At 33.4% G+C, this 17,636-nt stretch overlaps 1 protein-coding gene across 4 annotated transcripts in view; it reads right to left on the minus strand.

The window, feature by feature from the left end:
* LOC111316770 (callose synthase 7-like) overlaps nucleotides 1-17,636 on the minus strand; it is a 29,841-nt gene that overhangs the window by 11,147 nt on the left and 1,058 nt on the right. For 3 of the 4 annotated variants that reach the window (XM_022918893.2, XM_089753881.1, XM_089753880.1), the window contains exons 3-16: nucleotides 16,754-16,866; nucleotides 16,576-16,663; nucleotides 16,361-16,471; nucleotides 16,107-16,259; nucleotides 14,170-14,262; nucleotides 13,961-14,052; nucleotides 13,708-13,831; nucleotides 7,714-7,845; nucleotides 7,550-7,626; nucleotides 7,389-7,476; nucleotides 5,530-5,652; nucleotides 5,337-5,451; nucleotides 289-620; nucleotides 109-161 (exon numbers count right to left, since the gene is read on the minus strand). In XM_022918893.2, the coding sequence (XP_022774628.2) occupies nucleotides 109-161; nucleotides 289-620; nucleotides 5,337-5,451; nucleotides 5,530-5,652; nucleotides 7,389-7,476; nucleotides 7,550-7,626; nucleotides 7,714-7,845; nucleotides 13,708-13,831; nucleotides 13,961-14,052; nucleotides 14,170-14,262; nucleotides 16,107-16,259; nucleotides 16,361-16,471; nucleotides 16,576-16,663; nucleotides 16,754-16,866 (1,694 nt within the window). The remainder of the gene's footprint in view (nucleotides 1-108; nucleotides 162-288; nucleotides 621-5,336; nucleotides 5,452-5,529; nucleotides 5,653-7,388; nucleotides 7,477-7,549; nucleotides 7,627-7,713; nucleotides 7,846-13,707; nucleotides 13,832-13,960; nucleotides 14,053-14,169; nucleotides 14,263-16,106; nucleotides 16,260-16,360; nucleotides 16,472-16,575; nucleotides 16,664-16,753; nucleotides 16,867-17,636) is intronic. The other variant, XM_089753882.1, reaches the window with a different exon arrangement.

A 17,636-nucleotide genomic window follows, 5' to 3' on the forward strand; every position in this document is an offset into this window, starting at 1 on the left:
TAGAGGAAATGATCTCAAAACCTCCCCCTTCCCAACCACCAGTTAGAAAAGTCATTTGAAAAGAGGAAAACGAAAAAAAAAAAGGAAAAGCAAATTATTTTTTCTTACTTCAGAAGTGAGAAGAAGTCCTCGTGCATGCCTCTTCCTACATACAATTTTGGCTGCAGCATGGTACAAGTTAACCGAGAGCCCAATCTTTAAAAATAAATAAATAAAGGAAAAGGGGCATACTGATGTTGACAGAGAACAAGAAACTCACTCAAAATTAAGGATCTAACACATGCTTACCTGAGCCCACCACATAATAAAAGTGATAATTCGCCAGTTTGAGCGCTCCATGGATTTTCGTAAAGGTGGAAGTAGAAACATTATAGCAGCTAGTATATTGGGTATCAAATATATTGCAACAGCATAATTATAAAAAGACTCATTTCGCCAATCTTTAGCCCAACTGCTGAAGAATTTTACAAGACCTGTTGGGTTCTGTACAGAGCTAGAATAACCAATTGGCAAAACCACTGCCCAGAAAGCTGCTACGGCAAATTTCAGAAGGTACCGGAGTATTTGGGTAATTTTCAAGCTTCTCCAGGCGTTGAGACTAAGAATTATATCCAAAGTAACTGCATGAAAAGTGATTGAATCACAAAATCTTTAAACTGCCACTAAAAGAGGAAATAATTGGCTCATGAAATTTCGAACTGCATTAGCAATGACTTATTAACAAATTCCTGAAGCAAAGCATCCACATGGCTATACTTCATTTTATAGAAGACTAACAGCATTGCTTCTTGTGGGAAAACAGTTATTTACAGCTGGTTGTAATCTTGTAATCTGTATATTTATATTTGTATCTCTAGAATTAAGTATTTGTATCCCTAGAATTAAGGATAAAAAATTAGGATAGACAATCACTCACTTATAGGATCAGTTTTAGGAAGATTTAGTTTCCTAATTTATCCACTAGTTAGTTGTATATAAACTTAAGGTGCTTGTATAATTCTTTATGAGCAATTTTCAATATACATTCAGTTTTACTCTTAGTTTTCACACAATTTTTATTTCTTAGTTTTTCCACATGGTATAAAAGCTTTAGGTTCTTCTTGGGAAGAAAATTTTTTTAGCCTTCATTGCTGAATTCTATTTCAGACATTCATAGCCAAATCTTGCTAAATCTTTTAGTCTTATTTTTTCCTTCTTTGGCCTTCATTGCCTAGAATCGTCTTTGGTTAAACTTTTACTATCAAGACTCATTTCAGTCCCAAACAAGATAACCATACCAAAGATTATAGAATCTGCCACTACTACCCGATTTACTGAAGTGACAACTGGTAAAACCACTGGAGTACTACAGAAGTCTCGAGAAGAAAAAAAGTTGGACAGGGAAGAGATTGAGAAACTCAGAGTCCTATTGAAAACTCTTTAAAAGCCTACTGGGGCATGTTTCTTGGGTAAGGTTTTTAGTCCAGGTAAAGCTTCTAGTTCTCATGGATTAAATATCTCAGTTAAGCCAATTACGAATTCTTGAGTCATTGACTCAGAAGCCACAAACCATATGATGCATTTCTCACAGAAGTTTAATACATATATCTTGTGTCCTAGTAATAAGAAAATTGTTGTTGCAGATGTTTCACTTACTATAGTGGTAGGATTAGGAGATGGTCAAATTAATCTTGTGTGTGTTCTTAAAAATGTTCTTCATATTCCTGGATTGTCTGCTAATTTGATATCTATACAAAAACTTACCAGAGACATGAACTGCAAAGTGACTTTTTATTCCTCTTATTGTGAATTTCAGGACCAAAATTCGGGGAAGAATATTGGACTTGCTAAGGAGAAGGATGAACTATACTATCTTGAGACATCAAACAACATAAGTAATATCAAGAATAGTTTACCTTTGTCATTTCTTTCTGCAAAATCTCCCAATAAAGACAAAATCTGGCGTTATCATTTTCGTCTTGGACATCCTTCTTTTGGAACTTTGAAAAACATGTTTCCTTCTTTGTTCAAAGGATTAAATGCCAAAAATTTTCATTGTGATGTTTGTGAGCTTGCAAAGCATAAATGTGTGTCTTTTCCAGTTAGCAATAAAAGAAGTTCTACTCCTTTTTACTTAATTCATTGTGACATATAAGGTCCTTCTACAATTCCTAATATTTCTGGTGCAAGGTGGTTTGTTTCTTTCATAAATGATTGTACCAGGATCTCTTGGATATTTTTACTTAAATCCAAATCAGATATGAATAGTGTGTTTTTAAGCTTTCAAAACATGATCCAAAATCAATTTGGAGTGAAAATCAAGAGATTTAGGTCTAATAATGCAAAAGGCTATTTCAACCAGGATTTGTTTACCTATTTCCAAAATAATGGGATTATCCACGTGTTATCTTATGTTAATACTCCACAGCAGAATAGAGTGGCAGAGCGAAAAAACAGTCATTTACTAGCCACAACCTGAGCTTTACTTTTCCAAGCAAACATACCCAAATCCTACTGGGGGAAAGCTATTCTCACTACCACACATATTATAAATAGGTTACCTTCAAGGGTTTTGGGATTTAAAACTCCTATGGAACTACTCTCACAAATTCTATCCCAACTTTAATACCACAAACAGCCTCAAACCTAGGATATTTGGTTGTACATTATTTGTTCATGTTCACAGTCATAATAGGAGGAAGTTGGATCCTAGAGCAATTAAGTGCATTTTTGTGAGGTATTCATCAACTCAGAAAGGGTATAAATGCTATCATCCTCCTACCACAAACAGCCTCACACCTAGGATATTTGGTTGTACATTATTTGTTCATGTTCACAGTCATAATAGGAGGAAGTAGGATCCTAGAGCAATTAAGTGCATTTTTGTGAGGTATTCATCAACTCAGAAAGGGTATAAATGCTATCATCCTCCTACCAAAAAATTCTGTGTCTGCAAATGTCACTTTTTAAGAAAGTACACCATTTTTTACTCAACCTTATCTTTAGGGGGAGACTTCATTCATGGAAGATAAGGATAAAGATTTCTTTTTGCTTGATTTGCCTTCCTCTTCAACATTTTCACCCATTACTTCTTTTGAGTCAAAACCGTTTCTTTTTAGTCCAAGTCAAACACTAAATTTGAGTCTAAATCCATTCCAAACACAGAAAATGTGTCAAAGGATAATATTGTTCTTGATTCTATAAAGGAATTACAGGTGTACTCAAGAAGGAAAGTTCCAGATCCTGAACCAGTACAAGTCTAAGAACCTGATCCTAACTTTGGAAATGAGGTAACTATAGTCTTTGACTCTGCTTCTTAAAATGAGCTTGAATCTCCTAAAACTATAATTAGTGATTATGATCTGCTTATTGCCATTAGGAAAGGAACCAAAAAATGTACTAAGCATCCACTATACCCAATCTCTAATTTTGTATCATTAAAAAAACTCTCACCATCCCACAAAAATTTCCTTGTAAGCCTAAACACTATTTCTATTCCAAGTACATTATTTGAGGCATTATCCAGTGAGAAATAGAGGCAAGCCATGAAAATAGAAATGGAGGCCTTCGAGAAAAATAAGACATGGGAATTGGTAAAGTTGCCTGAAGGAAAAAATTTGGTGTAAAAGGATTCTCACTGTAAAATACAAGACAGATGGTATTGTTGAAAAGTATAAAACCAAGTTGGTGGCTAAAGGCTACACTCAAACTTATGGAGTGGATTATCAGGAAATTTTTGCTCTAATTGCCAAGATGAATACAGTTAGGATTTTGTTATCATTGACCGCAAATTACAATTGGCAGCATCAACAATTTAATGTAAGAATGCTTTTCTACATGGAGATTTAGAAGAGGAAATATATAAGAAGGTTCCACCGGGATTTGGAGGTCATCTAGAAGCAAACAAAGTATGCAAGCTGAAAAAGGCTTTATCTGACCTTAAACAATTTCTTAGGGCTTGGTTCAGGAGATTTGCCAAAGTGATGCCAGTAATGAGATATAAGCAGAGTCAAAGAAATCACACATCGTTTATTAAGCACTCTGATTCAATGAGAGTCACAGTTCTATTAGTATATGTTGATGATATAATTGTAACCGAAGATGATGAAAAAGAGAGAGAATCTCTAAAACAGTGTTTGGCTAGAGAATTTGAGATAAAAGAGCTGGGGAGATTGAAGTACTTCCTAGGAATTGAAGTAGATCACTCACGGCATGATATTTTCATCTCATAATAGAAATATGTGATGGATCTTTTGAAGGAAACTGGGAAGCTCGCATGTAAATCTGCAAATACCGTTATCATAAACTTGGAGAAGCTGATGAAGATGTTGCTGTAGATAGAGAGATGTACCAAAAATTAGTTGAAAGACTCATTTATCTCTCACATACTAGACCTGATATATGCTATGGGTGTGATAAGTCAATTTATGCATAGTCCTAAAAAAGTGCACCTATAGGCTGTCTAACGTGTATTGCACTATTTGAAGGCCAATCTTGGGAGAGGTATCGTATTCAAAAGAAATTCAGGGCTAGCTTTAAAGGCATATACAGATGCTGATTATGCAGGTTCAGTAACTGATAAAAGATCCACCTAAGGTTACTCCACTTTCCTAGGTGGTAATCTTGTGACTTAGAGTAAACAACAGAATGTGGTAGAAAGATCAAGTGCTGAAGCAGAGTTCAAAGCAATGGCTCAAGGAATTTGTGAACTACTATGATTAGAGATTATCCTAGAAGACTTGAAGATCAAGTGGGATGGATCAATAAGACTCTACTGTAGAAACAAGTCTGGAATAAGCATTGCATACAATCCTATGCAACATGACAGAATAAAACACATTGAAGTAGATCGGCATTTCATAAAGGGAAACTAGACAGTGGGTTGATTTGTACACCGCATGTATCAACCGAGGATCAACTTGCAAATGTGTTAACTAAAGGTTTCAGCAATGCAACATTTCAAAAAATTATTTCCCAGCTGGGAATGGAAAACACCTATTTATCAGCTTTAGGGAGAGTGTGGAAAAACAGTTATTTACAGCTGATTGTAATCTGTATATTTATATTTGTATCTCTAGAATTAAATATTTGTATTCCTAGAATTAAGGACAAAAAATTAAGATAAACAATCCCTCAATTACAGGATAAGTAGGAAGATTTAGTTTCCTAATTTACCCACTAGTTACTTGTATAAAAACCTAAGGTGCTTGTATAATTCTTTATGAGCAGTTTTTCAATATACATTCAATTTTACTCTTAGTTTTCACACAGTTTTATTTCTTAGTTTTTCCGCACTTCTAATAACCAAATATTCATATGAAAAAAGAAACTCAACTAGCCGAGAACAACCCTAGTACCTTGCAGAAAATTGAGAAACGCAGCAGTAATGAAAATAGTCAACACACTTCTGAACACATCTTCATCAAAAAAGCCAAGAAGAGATCCAGAATTCCATGCAACAATTAGCATAGCCTGAATACCACAATATAATGATGGAGTAAATTCTTTCAGAAAAATAGTAAGAAACAAAAAGTGCATGCAGAAAGGCACCTGAAAAGCCATTATAAAGAATATCCACATTCGGTCAAAACTTCTGTAAAGGTGCCAAAATGTTCGGGCTTCAACAAAATTAGTTTTAGGCTTTCCCTTCCCAACAGTGACTTCATTATGTCTCTATAAGCAGATAAAGAGCATCAATTTAGATCTTTGGAAAGATGAAAGAGGTAAATTCAATAATAGATGGCAAGTGTTGAATGTGAAAACCCAAAGGGGTAACCTGAATAGACAATTATGTTCAAGGTTCCATAAGCAAGACAAAAAGAATTATGCAGTCACAGGAATCTTAAGTTTCTTGGGGGAAGCAGCGCACAATTCTTTTTTTTTTTTTTTTGTGGGGGGGGGGGGGTGAGGGGGAGGAGCAATGGGGGAATGGCCATACCAAATCATTCAAATCTTAAGTTCTCAAAAAGAATATTACAAGATTAAACCAAAATATAAGGGTGATACTATCATGAATTAAGGGTGTGCGTTCTTTTCTGACTTTTATGTCACTACCAATTTTAGTTTTAAGTAAATTCTATGAATTATGTATCTTGGTTATCTGGACAAGTCTAGTTTTCAAGGTCCTTACATTTACTGTGCATACTGGTAGTCTTTGAATTAATAGTATTATAAGTTGATGATTTCTCTCTCTCTCCCTCATTGTTTTGGGAATTTTATTTTTACCACCGCCTCCAGTATCTTCACAACCAAAGACTTGAATCAATACACTGCAAACCCACGCTTCACTTTTTGATTGCTGTCTCAGAATCTCAGAAATTAATCTTGTGATTTCTCGCCATACTTGCCATCAAAACTCATTAATGTTAATTCTAAATCCCTTATTCTCATAAAATCCAAGCCAACAACTTCAAGCTGTATAGGCAGATTTGTCATACATATTCCAAGAGTCTAATACAACAATTTCTTGACCTCTACATGAAAATAAATAAATAAACCCCTTAAAAAGTGATCCAAAGAGTAGCTAAACCTGATTCACTATAAGTAGCAGCAAGAGTTTCCAATAAGCGACGCATACAATTTTTTATCCTATATCAGCAAAGGTGGCAGACATACCTTCTAAAAGACAACAGGAATTTTTGGGGGGTAGTTAAGGGGAAAAGAGACAAAAGAACTTAATGCTAGGAATCGCATGTACTATTTATAAAATTTTTGTAAATGTTTTGATTCATTTTGCCCGCCTGTCAAAGCTCCCAAGCACAAGGCACAATAGGAGACCGAATGGACATGACCCAAAGCATTCTCAATAAATAAGGCAATTCTAGCTCAAAAAAACAAATAAATAAACATGGCATCTGTTACTAAGAATAATGAAGTCCAGAATTTGTTTGCCTTCAGCTAAATAATTATGAGAACAGAGACAGTCATTCCAATAGCCTCCTTTAACCTAATATCAAACACCTGTAGCACATTTTCTGTTGATTGCCAAATATATATATATATATATGTAGCACACTTGCTGAACCCAGAAATAAAGGAGATTTCAAAAGAAAAAGGCACTAATGTTTGAGTGTTCAATGTTAGGGTTGCAAAAGAAGCAAAATAGGTAAAGCAAAATAATAAAAGAGAAAGTAGGTAATTTGTCTGTCTCAAGGATTATCTCTTTCTCTTTACCATATGTCCCCTTCATTTATTTATATGTCTTCCTTCTGGTCTTATTCCTGCTCAGTATTTCTAATTTGAGCAAACTAAGTACATCATTTCAATTATAAGATAATTGTTAAACCCAGTAGCATTTGTTTTATTGAAAAGAAAAAGATAAAAATATATATATTATAGAGGAAAAAGAATATCGATGCTCTAACCAAATCTTTTAACAAAGATTGCCAAAAAGATTTGCAAATACGTGCCTCATTTGCAGGTAGCGGTTCATCTGAATGCACAAAAAAATCTGATTTCAAGTCCATTGGCCACTTCAACTGAAAACACTTCCCAGACCTAGAAAAGTGAAGGCTTTATCTATTTATCCGACTTTATTTAGAAAACATCCTTCACTATCTAAGAAACTCACCAAAAGTACTCATTTAGGTCATCATAGTTTCTCCATTTTGAGTGGCTTGCCTTGCCTCCTTTGTTTCTCTTGACTTCCTTTAGTTAAGTAAAATCAACTTTCAGCTAGAAAACTGTAAATAAAGAGAGCAGAAAAGTATGGAGGTATGACAAAATAATAATTACCTTTAGGAGGACTGCATAGATAGGGGATATAACATCCCTTAAAAATGATTCATCATCTGGTACAGTTTGATATGTCTCCCCACTCACACGATATACATTGCCAAATAGAACTCCGTAAACCTCATTTGCCATCTTATACAATGAGAAAAGAAGATAGATTAAAACTATCCAGAAGCTTTAAAGCATGCACAATAGAGGAGGAGAAAATTAGAAATGTAATTCAGGAAGCTTCCCTTAGTGGAAGAAGCTAACCACATATCAAGCATGAGGACAATTCATCATAATCATATCAGTATGATACATTGTTTTTGTTAATAATAAAGATGTCCAATGTTGATTGTCAGACTCAATTGTTGCTTCACCAATTAAACAAGATCCAAGATTGTTCTAACAAGGAAAAATGACAGGAAAAAGGTGGAAGTATAAAATATTTTGCTTAACAGTTATATAATTAGTAAATATTAAATAATTGATTAGGTCATTAAAAGGATCCGACCTAACAACAATTGATAACAAGTGTAAAGGTTCAAGTCCCAACCTGAATCTAAAGCCACAACAAACCCCAAAACTTAACCAATATACCACTTAACACTTCCCCTTATGTTGGGCAAATACTAACAATTGAAACGAAAAGGCTTAGCACTGACAATAAATGAGGTAAGAAACAACAAATAGAAAATCACAACCAGAACAAAAAACAACTTGAGCCCTAATACCTCATTAAACTTTAAAGACACCCAACCTAGAACCAATTGGCTATAAGTGCAAAGCCAAACTTTAATGTCAAATAGTAGTTTCTGGAAACATCATTCATTTGATCGGAGCAAATTCCTTTGTGCACTATTCCGCACTCTGTGAATCACTTTTTGTCTTCCATAATTAATCTAATCAGGTGAGTGCCATAATTATAAGCTAAAAATTTTCACTAGAATGGATGCATCAGTGTTCATTTCCATTTTCCTTAAAAGTGGTTAGCAGCAGTTATTTGGCAACCAAAATTGCTGATTAACTATGCTAATTTAACAATACATCATTTTGTTCACCCTACAACAAGGATGATTTATGTGAAAACTAATTAGATAAAAATACCAACTTTCTAAATTTTATCTTGTTATAGTTGCCCCTAGAAATTTAGGTCAAACTGTTGACTCATCTTTATAAAATGGAAACTATAAAGATTAGACCTGGTTTATTGAGACTTTGGGTTTGGAGGGGATTAATAGACATTACTGTGGGAAAACACTTAGTTACAGCTAGTTGTAATTTTGTAATCTGTATATTTATATTTGTATCCTTAGAATTAAGGACAAAAAATTAGGATAGACAATCCCTCAATTATAGGATCAATTTTAGAAAGATTTAGTTTCTTAGTTTACCCTCTAATTAGTTGTATATAAACCTAAGGTACTTGTATAATTCTTAAGAGATGTTTTTCAATATATATTCAGCTTTACTCTTAGATTTTCACACAATTTTATTTTTTAGTTTTTTCATATGGTATCATAACTTTAGGCTTTTCCTAGGAAGCAAAATTTTCAGCCTTCATCACTGACTTCTATTTTGGGCCTTCATTGCCAAACCCTATTAAGGACTTCATAGCCATCTTATTTTTCCCTTCTTTAACCTTCATTACTAAGAGTCATTTCTAGTTATATCTTATTTGTTAAGACTTGTTTCAGTTTAAAGAAAGATAAAAATGTCAAAGATAACAAAATCTGTTATTGCTAACACTCGATTTAAGGAAGTATCAACTTGTAAAATCACCGAAATACTACAAAAATCTCAGGAACAAGGTGAGTTGGACAGAGAAAAGATTGAGAAATTGAGAAGCCTATTGAAAACCTTGAAAAGCCTACTAGGTATGTTCCTTGGGTAAGGTCTCTAGTTCAATTCTGATTCTCATGGATCAAATGTCTTGGTTAAGCCTGAGTTCATTGACTCAAGAGTCACAGACCATATAACACATTCCTCACAGAAGTTTAGCACATCTACCTTATGTCCTGGTCATAAGAAAATTGTTGTTGCAGAGGGTTCACTTACTACAATGGTGGGATTAAGAGATGTTCAAAGTAATCCGTCGTTTATTCTTTAAAATGTTCATGTTCCATAATTGTCTACTAATCTGATATCTATACAAAAACTTACTAGAGACATGAACTGCAAAGTGACTTTTTATCCCTCCTATTGTGAATTTCAAGATCAAAGTTCAAGGAAAAGGATTGGACTTGCTAAGAAAAAGGATGGTCTATATTATCTTGAGATGTCAAACAACATAAGTAATATCAAAATTAATTTACCTTTGTCATTTATTTCTGAAAAATCTCCCAATAAAAACAATTTGGCTTTATCAATTTCGTCTTGGACAACCTTCTTTTGGAACTTTGAAAAACATGTTTCCTTTTTGTTCAAAGGATTAAATGTTGAAAATTTTCATTGTAATGTTTGTGAACTTACAAAGCATAGACGCATGTCTTTTCCAATTAGTAACAAAAGAAGTTCTACTCCTTTTTACTTGATTCATAACGACATATGGGATCCCTCTACAATTCCTAATATTTCTGGTGGAAGGTAATTTGTTTCTTTCGTAAATGATTGTACTAGAGTCTCTTGGATATTTTTACTCAAATCCAAATTAGATGTGAATAGTGTGTTTTTAAGCTTCCAAAACATGATTCAAAATCAATTTGGAATGAAAATCAAGAGATTTAGGTCTAATAATGCAAGAAACTATTTCAACCAGAGTTTATCTACCTATTTCCCAAAAAAAAGGATTATCCATGAGTCATCTTGCGTTAATACTCCACAGCAGAATGGAGTGGCAAAGAGGAAAAACAGTCATTTACTAGTCACAACCTGAGCCTTACTTTTTCAAGCAAACGTACCCAAATCCTACTGGGGGAAGCTATTTTCACTACCACACATTATAAATAGGTTACCTTTAAGGGTTTTGGGATTTAAAACTCCTATGGAATGACTCTCACAATTCTATCCCAACTTCAATACCACAAACAACCTCACACCTAGGATATTTGGTTGTACATCATTTGTTCATATTTACAGTCATAATATGGGGAAGTTAGATCCTAGAGCAGTTAAGTGTATTTTTGTGGGGTATTCATCATCTTAGAAAGGGTATAACCATTATCTTTCTCTTACCAAAAAATTCTATATGACTGTAGATATCATTTTTGAAGAAAGTACATCATTTTTTACTCAACCTTATCTTCAGGGGGAGACTTCATTCATGGAAGATAAGGATAAAGACTTCTTTTGCTTGACTTGTCCTCCTCCCCAAATTTTCACCCATTAATTCTCATGAGTCTAAACCTATTTCTTCTGAGTCTAAGTCAAACTTTGAATTTGAGTCTAAACCCATTCCAAACACAGAAGCTATGATAAAGGATAATATTGTTCTTGACTCTATATAGGAATTACAAGTGTACTCAAGAAGGAAAGTTCCAGCTCCTAAACCGGTGCAAATCCAAGAACCTAATCATAACTCTGGAAATGAGGTAACTACAATCTCTAACTGTATTTCTCAAAATAATCATGAATCTCCTAAAACTAAAACTAGTGATTATAAACTGCCTATTGCCATTAGGAAAGGAACCAGAGAATGTACTAAGCATCCACTACACCCAATCTCTAATTTTGTGTCATTTGAAAAATTCTCACCATCCCACAAAATTTTCTTGTGAGCCTAAATACTATTTCTATTCCAACTACATTATCTGAGGCATTATCTAGAGAGAAATGGAGGCAAGCCATAAAAATAAAAATGGAGGCCTTAGAGAAAAATAAGACATGGGAACTAATAGAGTTGCCTAAAGGAAAAAAATCCAATTGGGTATAAATGGGTTTTCACTGTAAAATACAAGGCGGATGGTACTGTTGAAAGGTATAAGGCCAGGTTGGTGACTAAGGGCTATACTCAAACTTATGAAGTGGATTATCAAGAAACTTTTGCTCTAGTTGCCAAGATAAATACAGTTAGGATTTTGTTATCCTTGGCTGCAAATTACAATTGGCAGCTTTAACAATTTGATGTAAATAATGCTTTTCTACATGGTGATTTGGAATAAGATATATATACATATATATATGAAAGTTCTATCGGGATTTGGAGGTCACCTAGAAGCAAACAAAGTATGCAAGCTGAAAAAGGCTTTATAGAGCCTTAAACAATCTCCTAGGACTTGGTTCGAGAGATTTGCCAAAGTGATGCTAGCAATGAGATATAAGCAGAGTCAAGGAGATCACACATTGTTTATCAAGAACTCAAATTCAAGAAGAGTCCCAATTTGTATTAGTGTATGTTGATATAATTGTAACCGGAGATGATGAAAAAGAGAGAGAATCTCTAAAATAGTGTTTAGCTAGAGAATTTGAGATAAAGAGTTAGGGAGATTGAAGTACTTCCTAGGAATTGAAGTAGCTCACTCACGATATGATATTTTCATCTAACAATAGAAATATGTGATGGATCTTTTGAAGGAAACTAGGAAGCTAGCATGTAAACCTACAAATACCCCTATAGATCCTAATCATAAACATGGAAAAGCTAATGAAGATGTTGCTGTAGATAGAGAGATGTACCAGAGATTAGTTGGAAGACTCATTTATCTCTCACATACTAGGCCTCATATAGCATATGCTTTGAGTGTGTTAAGTCAGTTTGTGCATAGTCCTAAAGAAGTGCATCTACAAGCTGTCTACCATGTATTACACTATTTAAAGGCCAATACTGGGAGAGGTATCCTATTCAAAAGAAATTCAAGGCTAGTTATAGAGGCATATACAAATGCTAATTATGCAAGTTCAATAATTGATAGAAGATTCACCTTAGGCTACTGCACTTTCTTATGTGGTAATTTTATGACTTGGAGGAGTAAAAAACAAAATGTGGTGGCAAGATCAAGTGATGAAGCAAAGTTTAGAACAATAGCTCAAGGAATTTATGAACTGCTATGATTAAAAATTATCCTAGAAGACTTGAAGATCAAGTGGGATGGACCAATGAGACTCTATTGTGATAACAAGTCTGCAATAAGCATTGCACACAATCCTATGCAACGTGACGAAACAAAACACATTAAAGTAGATTGACACTTCATAAAGGAGAAACTAGACAGTAGGTTGATTTGTACACCATATATATCAACCAAGCATCAACTTACAGATTTGTTGACTAAAAGTCTCAACAATGCAACATTTTAGGAAATTATTTCGAAGCTAGGAATGGAAAACACCTATTCACCAGTTTAAGGGAGAGTGTGGGAAAACACTTAGTTTCAGCTGGTTGTAATCTTGTAATCCATGTATTTATATTTGTATCCCTAGAATTAAGGACAGAAAATTAAGATAGACAATCCCTCAATTATAGGATCAATTTTAGGAAGATTTAGTTTCCTAGTTTACCCTCTAATTAGTTGTATATAAACCTAAGGTGCTTGTATAATTCTTAAGAGAAGTTTTTCAATATACATTCAGTTTTAATCTTAGTTTTCCACACTGTTTTATTTTTTAGTTTTTTCACAATTACTTATATACTAGTCAGTTAGATTTTGCTCTTCCAGATTACTGTTTACTACTTAACAAACCAACACAGTTACTCCATCCTTCTTATTAGCTCCCCACACAGTCTCTGAATTTTACAATTAATGATGCATAGGCCACCATCAACTTAATTAGTCGGACAGATGAATAAAAATGACATGTATAAAATTAATTATTAATTATAGGGTTTGATAAATTAATGCTACCAATCCTATTCCAAGAAGAAGTTCGCAAGAACTTAAAGATGAGCAACAATAAGAATACAATGATTCTTAATGAAGACAAATTGACAAGATCAAAAAAAAAAAAAAGACATCTAGTTTGGGTCACATGTAAGAGAGAAAATGTTATAGGTATAAATGAAAAACTAGCAACATCTACTTATAATAAATTTTAACATGGGCAATGCTTCATTAAAATGTAAAGAAAAAAACTTACATTATGGAATATGTAGCTAATGCATTCAGGCATGAATCGGATATTTGAAGCTTCACCCCAGATAAGGAGATAAAGAGAAATATAGATAAGCTCCAGCTGTTGTCTATCACAATTTCGTTGAAACCTGCAAAGTAAACAATAAAATATGCACCCTATGTAAGGTGTTCAACTCGTGCTATAAGAGATGAAAATGGTTTCAGTTTTGCTTATTACAGTTACGTAGTTGATGATCTGCAATAACAATTTGACTTACCTCAAGTGTGTCTTACAACGCAAATAGTTGCACCATGAACGATAATTCTTGAAAATCCTATCCATCAACCTTTGTATAGTGTTATCATTCAGCTGTAGTAAACTTCTAGTCAGTTTTGAACAAATGATAACACAAAGATGAAACTGAAGTCTGATACTAAAGTAGAAAAGTCAAATAAGCATAAAGAATCTCAAGGGAATAAGATTTACCGCAATGTAATCTTCAAATTTCTCTTTCTTCCTAACATCAATATTGGCAAGCAATAGTATCAAGTGCTCTCTTTGATTTGCTACATTTCCTTTCTTCAAATTCCAAAATAAAAATTATAAATGATATTAGTCAGAGAAACTGATTTTTCATGATTATAGCTAAGCAACTTGAAAGAAAGAATCTTTACTAAAATTTATTTCAACTTCTGGAGCCAACCAGATACATGGAGTTGGATGCATAAAACTAATTGAAGTATAGTATCTTGGTACATTCCTAACTATGATTATTAGAAGTTTGTTAAAAAATTTTGTAACTGATCAGAGAAGGCTTAAGAAATATTCTAGCTTTAGAAAAAATAGGTATGTTCTGCAGATATATTGTATAGATAGAGTAAATTATACAGGAAAAGTTGTTCAAATCTCAAGAATTTTTTGGTTAAGCACATAAAATGGGCCAAACTCTACAACAAAAAGGTTCAAGGCCATATTAGTTTTCTTAAAATCGATTGTGAAAGAATTTATATAAGATGCCATGGCTTAAAAAAAATAAAAGAAATGTAAGCTCATTCTTTCACAGGTTTACTGGACTGTTTATCAAAGGGGAAAAATGAAATCTAGGTGCAAATTGTTCAGGAAGTTTGGGCCATTCACTATTATAGTTTCTAGTTTGCATGGAATCTTGTGATTTAGTCATCTCATTATCCATGTCTTAGACTATGTCTTAGCTACATAAAGTTTTGACTGATTAGATAAGTTAGTTATAATCTTAAAATAATTAGATAAGTTAGTTGTAATCTTATATTAGGATTTAATCCTTTTAATAAGATAAGCTAGTTGTAATCTTAGATTAGGATTTAATTTACAAGTACAAGAGAAGTTATAATCAAAATCAAGTATTACATCCATATATAAGAAATCACTGAATAATCAACCAACAAACTAAAACATAACTAGACAAATCCAACAAAAAGTTGAACTGACCCAACACATAGTGGGACTTGAACCTACGACCTCAGGGTTAAGAAATATTATAGCTTTAGAAATACTAGGATATATCCTACCATTATATTCTATTGATAGACTAAACTATACAGGAAAAGTTGTTCAAATCTCAAAAAATTTGTTCGATAAGCACATAAAAATGGACCAAACTTGACAACAAAAAGGTTCAGGGCCTTATTAGTTTTCTTAAAATCCTTTGAGATAGAATTTATATAAGATGCCATGGCTTAAAAAAAATAAAAAATGAAAACTCTTTCCTTCCACAAGTTAAGTTTCCATGATTACCAATATTTTACTGGAAGGTTTATCAAAGGGAAAAAACCAAGGTGCAAATTTTTCAGGAAGTTTGGACCATTCACTGTTGTAGTTTCTAATTTTTGTGGAATTATGTTACTTAGTCATCTCATTATCCTTGACTTCGAGTAAAGTCTTAGCTGCATAAAGCTCTGAATGATTAGATAAGTTGTAGCATTAGAACAGGTAGATAAGTTACTTGTAATCTTAGATTAGGATTAAATCCTATTAAGCTGATAAGCTAGTTTTAACTTTAGATTAAAATTTGATCAAGATAATAAGCTACAACTTACTTAAACAGAATTAATTCAAGCTTTTCATTCACTCAAATCATCTGTTCTTCCAGTTTTTGTTCCCCTAATCTCATAATTATAACTACTTTCAATCACTTCATAAAGCTTGATACTTTTCATCTTGATCAGAAAAAGTTTTAAACAAATGAAAAATAAAATCTGAAGTATGTATGGCCTGTTGGAAATAGCAAGTCCTCCTTGGGAGATCCAAATTGAAGTTTGATTCTTGTTAGACATAAAAGGAGTATAGGTTCAACATACACAGACAGCTTTACAAATGGCCAAGAACCAACGGCACATAAAGTTGTGAAAGATAAGTGCAATATAATTAGTAATTCAAGGTATTACCTGAAATCCAAAGAGGAAAGAAAGCCAATCAAGTATATCATTTACTTGTTTAACCCTCTCTTGAGGTTTATCATCAGAAGCATTGGATGGCATATGAACCCAGGGCATAGGGAGACCTTCCACATTTCGTATAGAATGAAGTACTGCTTTAATCTGCAGTTTGTGGGAGAACATAGACATGGTGAAATTAGACAATAAAAAGACTATCCAAATAAGCAAGTAACATAAATTTATATATTATGCACATATACAACCTCAGGAAGTTCCATAATAGCTGGTTTAACCCCAACAGCATATAGTGGAAGAATGTTATAGTGTTCAAATTGCTCCTTTTTCTTCTCAACTTCTTTAGCATATCTCTCAGTCTGGAATAACCAAATAACTTAAAAGTAAACCTTTTGAGTATATTTGGCATGAAACATGCCCTTCAAAGCTTTGTACATGAACACCAAGAATATACAAATCAAACCTCCTCGTCAACTCTCACAGCAGGCACCACTGTCCTCAGCACATCATACAACACTGAAGCAATCTGAATAATTTTAGCCATCTCCTCCCTTCAAGAGCAAGCAAAAATCAAAAGACTAATACAAAATGAATAACATGCCTAGCTAAAACAACATTTTGAAGTGAAATAAAGATCTCACGGTTTCTTTGTATATTGGCCCTCTGCAATATTTTTCAAATAAAACTGCTGATAATACAACTGAATTTCTCTTGGATCGTTTTTCGCAAGTTTAGGTACTGTCTCTTCTTCCTCCTGAAAGACAGAAAATTTTATTTGCTCTTAATTTTGGAACTTTTGAAATAGAAAAAGATCTTAGTCTATATAATGAACTATAAAATTTCTAAAGAATATGTCCCTAAGGGACGCCCAACAGTTAGAGCATAAGACCCCATCTTGGAAGTCTCGAGTTTGAATCTCGGGATAGGTGTGATGGGATTATGGAATGGATGGGGGCTACCTGCCATTGTGTAGCCCAATATCACATGTACCAAAAAGAAATCTAAAGAATATATCATGAAATCTAGCCAATAAATTCATGAACTTTGCTGAGAAAGCAAACCAATAACTAGTAGAAGTAAAGAAAGCAATGTCATAATAATGTTATGATTTGAAACCAATGATGAAGTAAAAATTATCCCTAAATTTCTATTAAGAGTTATATGGAGAAATGGTCAAAGCTGAGAAATGATATAGACTCCTGTACCCAAAAAAATGAGAAATGATATAGAGTCATAAGACATCCCCAAAAAAGTTCCCCAAGAAAGTGATGCAAATCTTATGAATGGAAGACTCAACCCCATATCATTTCCTTTCCTCACTATGAAACAAGTCATACTTTGATTATATCACGTATCCTCATTGGTGATGCAGAGAAGAAAAGATAGAAGAAATCGGGAGAAACATCAAAGTTCAGTAGCAACATATATAATCAGGGAGATTGTCTCCTCAACTTGCTCCTTAATTGCTAGAGCATTTAGATAAAAGGTGTATTATTATTATTATTATTATTATTATTATTATTA

This window comes from Durio zibethinus, chromosome 24 (assembly GCF_047325235.1).
Source record: "Durio zibethinus cultivar Kanyao isolate XHJ-2024 chromosome 24, ASM4732523v1, whole genome shotgun sequence".
Lineage (NCBI taxonomy): Eukaryota > Viridiplantae > Streptophyta > Magnoliopsida > Malvales > Malvaceae > Durio > Durio zibethinus.